The sequence below is a fragment of the Brassica oleracea genome, chromosome C7 (assembly GCF_000695525.1).
Source record: "Brassica oleracea var. oleracea cultivar TO1000 chromosome C7, BOL, whole genome shotgun sequence".
NCBI classification, from domain to species: domain Eukaryota; kingdom Viridiplantae; phylum Streptophyta; class Magnoliopsida; order Brassicales; family Brassicaceae; genus Brassica; species Brassica oleracea.
This window is the reverse complement of record NC_027754.1, coordinates 8,651,193-8,658,584: the sequence shown is the minus strand read 5'-3', so window position 1 is coordinate 8,658,584 and position 7,392 is coordinate 8,651,193. Positions and strand designations below refer to the sequence as shown.

The following is a 7,392-nucleotide window of genomic DNA, read 5'->3' as shown; positions in this document are numbered from 1 at the left end:
GAATCATAGAGAGCTCACATGGTCATTCACCAAAATCTAGGAAATTTCTTAAGGGAATAAAATGACATGTGTTGTTCTCCTGGAAAATTGATATTAAGGTCATCGCCAACCAAAATCGATAAAGAATCACCAAAGTTCCTTGAAAGAATTCAAGGCGATATATGTTGGGGTCGAAATCGGTCACGACAGAATCAATGTTTAGAAACTACCGTGAAGACATTTTCTTTCTTTAAGGTAAAAGAACATGAGAACTAAAACCTCGTATGATTCGAAAAAGAATCAAAGTAATGAGTTCTCACGAAAGATATATTCGATCTGTTACAAATTGCCTTTCAAAAATACAATAAAACGAGAAACCGTCACGTCCCAACTTCTCATCGTCTTATTGTTTTAAGTCCATCTTGTCACCACAAGGAGATCACACACTGACCATCTCGCCACGAGACGAGACCACTCTTACTCGCCATTTCTTCAACAGGTGACGATACCATCTCTTCCTCGTTGCCATGGCGACGATACCATTTCCTCATCTCGTCGCCTCATGGCGACCACGTGATATGTTCAAATTAACCTTCAAGCTACTCTCTCAAATAAGAGATTCATTTTAGTACTTGAGGATAAAATCTACATAGACTCGATATTTCACACAATAGACTTTAGCTTTATTAGACTATGCTAGATCAAATAATATAAGCAATAAATATAATATAACAGGGTGAACAAGGTAGTTGTTCGATTGATTGATGAATTGTTTGATGGAAGGATGGTTGCTAGACTTAAGGTTTCAATCAGGTTATCATGACTCTATCTATAGATGCTAAGGGTTGATCCTAGAACTCGAATTCATATAAGCAAGTAAACCAGCTCTTGCATGCGCTTACTAATCAGATGCCTAGAACCATGTGAGTCCAGCTGTCGCATGTGAACTTATGAATGAGTGTCGATCGATACTATAGAGTGAGTGTCGATCGACACTCTTTCCAGACAAGCGTTAAGAACCAATTCGATTTGTTCACTAAGTTATCTAAACTAGCTTTTGCGTGCGCCTAGCAACCTAGCTCAGCAAGATTAATTCAGGTAGTAGACCATATGTCGTGTGCGCCTAACTATCCAATGATCATGTATCTAGTTAATTACTCTAGAAACAAATAGTAAAAACAATCCTATTGAAGAAACTATTAAAGCACCCTGGCGTATCTATAATTAAGAAGAACATCAAAACCCTAGAAAACTTAGATCTAGCATGTGGATCTACTCAGACATTATAGTTGTCACAGAAAATCATAAACTGAATAGATATAAAATAGATAAAACCAAATAAGAAACCAAAGGATTTCCAATAGGACTCTGAAGGAGTTCCTCTCTTCTCTCCTAACCTAGAACAATGAATAATAGAAAGCGTAGCCGTCAACAATGGCTTAGAAACACACATAAATAGAGTTATGAGTCGTCCATGGATATTCTGGTAACTTGTGGTAACTTGTGGTAACTTCTGGACTTAATTCGGTCATAAAATAGGTTTCGGCCCGTCTTCTGGCATCACCGTCGATCGACACCAAGGCTGTGTCGTCGATCGACGTTTCTTCTAATCCTCGACAACTTCCTCTCACGCGGCAGACGTACCACTCTTCAGTAACACGAGCATAACTTTTGCTATAGGATGCTGATTTACCTCAAACCGGTGGAATTGGAAAGCTAACACAAAGATATATCTTGTGTCAAAAGATGGGCTCAATCGCACTGTGGGAAGGTCTTCATACATAGCTAAACATCTGAGGCATCTGTGCTACACTCTAAAACATACTCCAAACCCATATAATATATTCTAAATAGGTCATATACCGTGGTCTAAAAGTGGTAAAATCCATGGTATATCACCACGCCGTCTCTCTCTCTCTCTCTCTCTCTCTCTCTCTCTCTCTCTTTCTCTCTCTCTCATTGCCCTCGAGCGACCACACCATCTCTGTCTCATCGCCCTCAGCGACCACGCTCTCTCTCTCTCTCGTCTCCCTTGGGCGACCACGCCCTCTCTCTCTCTCGTTGCCATCAGGAAACCACACCCCTCTCGTTGCCATCGGACGACCACGCCGTCCCTCTCGTTGCCATCGGGCGACCACACCATCCCCTCTCTTCGCCATCGAGCGACCATGATGTACCCTCTCGTCACCATCATGCGACGGCACCAAGGCATTCGCTAGTCTCGCCCTAACAACTCTCTCTTTCGAGTCTTGACCCAACTGTCTTTTGTTTCGTCTTGATTGGAGTTACCGTAGATATCTTATGATAAAAATATCAAGGACTTGCTTTCTCGCAAGACTTTGAATCAATCGTGTAAACCAACGATGGTTAACTTTTAACACCACTGATGTATCGATTTGTTTTCATCGTCCCATAAAATCAACATCGTATAAAAATAAATTTCTCCGAACAATAATCGTAAAAACGCGTGAAATCATAAAAACGTCCCAAGAGACCTAAAACACGATAACAGTCTATACTTATGATTAAATTTCAAGAATTGGTCCAACAACAATGACGGTATACACAGTTTCGACGAAAATAAATGAGAAAGAGGATAAATGTTAAATTTTCAAGATTAGCATGACGATCGAGAGGATAAGGAAAACTTCCGCGAAGAGGTTAACTCGAATCGGGGGCATAAAAGGAAAGAGTGTGCCAACTTTGGAGGCATATATAAGGAGAGCTAAAGCGAGGAGCGCAAGAGATAGAAAAATCACAACAATTTAGCACGTAGAGCAATTTAGGCAACTTTCGTTAACCGGTACAAATTCTTACAGTGGCGACGTGAGTTATCTCACAATAGTAACTAGCTAATCGAGATGGGTTATTTGAGATGGGGGTGGACACGAATCGATTATCCGGATTTTCAAAAATATTCATGATCTGATTTGTTTCGTCTGAATAATTAATTATTTGATTCGATCCGATCTGTAGCTACCCTTATGTTCGGAAAATTTTATATTTTCAACCGGATATCAATTTCAATTCATAAAAATAAAATTATTTATTTAAAATTAAAAAAAAATTCAAAATAATATTAATTAATACTATTTTATTATAAAAAATAAAAACTTACTTTTAAAAACTCTAATAAATTAAATATTATTAAAATTACATAAATTATAATAATTATATAGTTTATATGCAATTCAATAAATATATGTGTATATATGAAAATAACAAATCATATATTTATTCTTAAAAATATTAGTGTTTGTGATTTTTTTCATTTTTCTTTTACCGATATTACGTATTAGTACTTGATTTATTTCATAGACTTCTAAATATTCAAATAGATAATAAATTGAATTAAAATTTACACATATTTTGTCAAACCCTTATTTGAGACTATGCGAAAGGTTTATAGGACCAGGCCAAGCACATTATATTCATTCCCGCTTCTCTACTTGAGGCTAAATTACTCAAGGTCCTATGTACAGATCCTAAAGGTTTTAAATAAAGGTAACTAGTGAAGATGGCTCTGAGCAGCTTGTTGAGTTGTTTAATCATTAATGGTGTCACTGCGTAAGTGGAAATCTTGGGAAACATAACTGGGCGAGAGAAGCTACGATTGGTCTTCTCTTAATACAGTAATGAGTACCCAAGACTTTAACAAAACCAAAGATTCATCTCAACACGTAACATATAAAAAAATACAATGAATTTGAAAAGAAAAAGAGACAATAGGAAGATGCCCCTAAAAACACTACATTTAACAAAGTCTTGCTAAATGGGGTCAGGTTTAGAAAAAATGTTAACTGGTTCTATCACGTAGCCTTTGAAGTGGTACCAGAAACTGAACACTACGATGGTCTGTTACGGGTAAAAAAAGAAAAAGGAAATCATACTCTCTTCTTCCTTGCTTGATAACGTATGTGCAGTGCAGAGCCCATAGGATTCAACTGATGCGGCTTGCTATCTCATAATCTTTGGCTGAAGTACATGTTCATGAAATATTTGGACGGGTTGAATCCACTTAAGATCACTGAAAAATTATTAAAAAAAAAAAAAACAAACTTAAGATTATGTTTTACCTTTTTTTTTTCTAAAAGAGGAAACTGCGAAACTAAAGAATGATCTAAGCTTACAGATAGGGGACAGGACAATCACGATCCCGATTGGGTAGAGGAAGAAAGTCGTTCGTTCCAAAAATGGAAGCACTGTATTGGATTCATTCATAGCAAACAATGTCAGAAGATTATTTGTGGAAGGAAACAATAAAATTTATGAGACTTACCGTCATATCCTAGGAAGTTAAGATAATGGTAATACGATGCCCCGACCATGAAAAGCAAATTCGATAGCAGTAGAGGGATGAATCCGTGAGTTATCAGAAATGGTGATAGAAAATAATGTACGACTGTAGCAACACAAGAAGAAACTATAAGTCATAGACACAATCTTCTTTTGCGGAGATTCTGTTTTGAGAACTGAGTGATATTACCGTAGAGTAGCACAAACATTGGAAAGAAGGAGTTGCAGTGAACATCAAATGTATACAGCCTAGAGTAAGTATACATAGAAGCCAAATCATTAACAACTTGTTAATGACAAGCTCACATGGACAGCGAGAAACAATGATATGGAATATGGATACTGAACTCTATCTTAGAGAGAGAGACAAAATCAAAATAACAATAATGATAATAATAACAAGGATAAGAGACCAGTCAGTCAATAAACTTACCATTCAACGCGTTGTTCCACCACATGACTGTTTGGAGCCTCCTCACGCAGGTAAGAGTTCGTCAGAAACCTTATAATCCATACCTCAAGTCAGAGAGACATTGTAGATTTGATATAAGAAACCAATCAAACTGCAATGGTATTACAAGGAAACTATACAGAAGGACTAAGATTCTTGCAAGAGCGAATTTCACTAGGCTGGCAACGTTCGTAAGAGGAGATTTAGTACAAAATATTAAGAGTGTTTGTCTTGCACTATAAATATGATCAAATTAGCACCAATACCACAGACACATTGTTGCAAACAAAACATTTAAGCGATGTAAGAGCTTGCACCAACAAATATCCATGTCTAATGCACCGATAGAACATACTTACCAACAGCATGTAGCTATAAGTGCTCCCGTGATTAAGAAATGAGTAAGGAAAACTGATATAACTACGACGACAGCATGAGAGCCACTATGGTCATACCTGAAGCAGGGACGACAGATTACAGTCAAAAGCAATAACAAAAAACAGAACAAAGTAGTTTTCCAAGGAAATAATTTTAACTCTCAAATTCTAAAAGATGCACATTTACAAAATACTTACGTGGCACAGTAGGCTAAAGTTGCAAGAATGAGAAGCAGGCTACAGATCACAATAAAAGCAGGGTCATCACGTGCCCATTGGTTTTTCGTTTCTGAGAGAAAGAAAAAAGAAAAAGAAACTCACTTATATTTACAATGCCATTAGCAAAGCTTTAGCTTATTCTTAACAGGCACTAGTATTAAGGAAATAGTATTAGACCAGGGGAGGTATATTAATAAAGACGGCAAACAAGAAAACTCACAAAGAAGATGCTTCTCTGCAAGTAACATATTCATATTAAATAAGACCACAAATTGATAAAGCTGATTGCAGTATGGTAATGAAAGCTGAGCTTACGTTTGTGGTACTTAGTGTGTTGATAGCTGATGCCGTAGTTGCGTTCACATGCAAAACATACAAAATGGACAAGAATAAGAAATTTGAAGTGAGACAATCTCAAAGTCTATTCCAATAAGCTCTGTAGTAAAAGCCTGTGTCACTATTCCAGTTGTGAAATTTGAGATGCATGAGTCACTCTATATCATTCATTCAAATGCAAAAACTTTAAAGTATATAGAGAAACCTGTCCTCAAAGTGGGGCATAGAAAAAGGAAACTCCAAGAGAGGAAATTCAAAAAGACGTACACAACTTTGGGAGATGTACAAAGGTTAAGCATTTGCCAGAAAGTATATTCAATATCCATTTGTTGCCACTGCAATGGAGAAAAGGATTATCACAAACTCGAACATGATGCGATATGCAGCATAGCGTATTCGGCTAAGATTATTCACATCCTCCTCTGTGACAGACAAATCATAATTGCCTCAAGTGCTTACAGATTCCGAAGCTACAAAAATGTAATCATCAGATTCAAGCAAGTACTTCAACAAAAACCTAGAGGCTATCAAGGGATGCAAAATATCTCATAATTCGATCTAAGAAATTACGAATCTATGTATTTTTCGCAATATCAGTTGATGAAAATCGATCAATATCTGAGATCGCGATTAAAAAGAGAACCTTGACGATGCGACGAAAATACTGGAGGAACATTGGGTTAGCTCGGGATGATGAAGAAGAAGAGCGAGATCTGGAAGTTGTGGGTAACATCTTCGTCTTCTCCTTTCGTTGCTCTTTCTACTGTTGCTTGCTGCTCTTCGTCTTCTTCGTTTCGTTTCTCTCTCTCAGGTTTCCCCTTTCGCTATTTTTCGGGTTTAGGGATTGATTTGCTTCCTCCGCACCCAAACGCTTCTTTTTCCGTTGCCGTATGCGTTTGATACAAAACAGTTCCACAATTTACTTATATTTAGGCTGTAAGTTGTAACTTGTTTACATGTTTAAGAATTGATGGAATGAAAATGTAATACCAGTACTCTCCAAAATAAAATAATAAATAATAATCTTGAAATCTCTATTTATTAATCTTCATAAATCGTCTGCACATATCATAAATCCGACAAATAGTCATAAATCCAGAAAAATACGATAAAACCATAAAACCCGCAAGTCTGAAATGGAAAGAATTAAACGCCTAAAAGCAACAATCCGATAGCAATCACTCATGCTCGACAGTCTCACCTGAAAGGAGGAGAAAAGAGGGGTGAGCAACAGGAGAATCACTCAGTGAGGTATGTGATGCTAAACCGCAAACCACTGACTCAGTACATAACACTACGACTATGTAGGCCTAGCTCTAGCATGAAACAAACACGGCACCTAATGCGCCACACATAACAATCAATGCGCTTATAGTACATAGCTATTCGTTGCACCCCGCATTCTCCTCTTACGGATATAGATATATAAATTTTTATGTATACCAAAAGTATGTGTAGTACAGAAGTGCTTCCCTGTACTTCCACATTCTCTTCATACATAATGCTACGTAGTATAGAAGTGCTTCCCCATACTCCCGCAGCTCATGCGTGGTACAGAAGTGCTTCCCTGTAAGCCCCACAATCTCCACACAAACAATTGCCACGTAGTACAGAAGTTCTTCCCTGTACTCCCGCAGCTCATACGTGGTACAAAAGTGCTTCCCTGTACACCCCGTAATCTCCACACAAATACGCCGATACAGAAGTACTTCCCTGTATCCGGCTAACCAATCC

The 7,392-nt window shown here is 37.5% G+C and overlaps 1 protein-coding gene across 2 annotated transcripts; it reads right to left on the bottom strand.

Moving 5' to 3' along the window:
• Positions 1 to 3,808: 3,808 nt before the first annotated feature.
• LOC106301694 (protein unc-50 homolog) lies at positions 3,809 to 6,576 on the bottom strand. 2 transcript variants are annotated; one of them, XM_013738144.1, is made up of 11 exons: positions 6,302 to 6,576; positions 6,073 to 6,128; positions 5,926 to 5,993; positions 5,638 to 5,663; positions 5,302 to 5,392; positions 5,086 to 5,181; positions 4,709 to 4,777; positions 4,466 to 4,524; positions 4,259 to 4,381; positions 4,110 to 4,181; positions 3,809 to 4,006 (listed from the first exon to the last, which is right to left on the bottom strand). In XM_013738144.1, the coding sequence occupies exons 3-11, from the start codon at positions 5,982 to 5,984 to the stop codon at positions 3,942 to 3,944; spliced, it is 660 nt and encodes a 219-aa protein (XP_013593598.1). In that variant the 5' UTR covers positions 5,985 to 5,993; positions 6,073 to 6,128; positions 6,302 to 6,576; the 3' UTR covers positions 3,809 to 3,941. The 2 variants fall into 2 exon arrangements, with proteins under 2 accessions (XP_013593598.1, XP_013593597.1); XM_013738143.1 differs by lacking the exon at positions 6,073 to 6,128.
• Between the last annotated feature and the right edge of the window lie 816 nt (positions 6,577 to 7,392).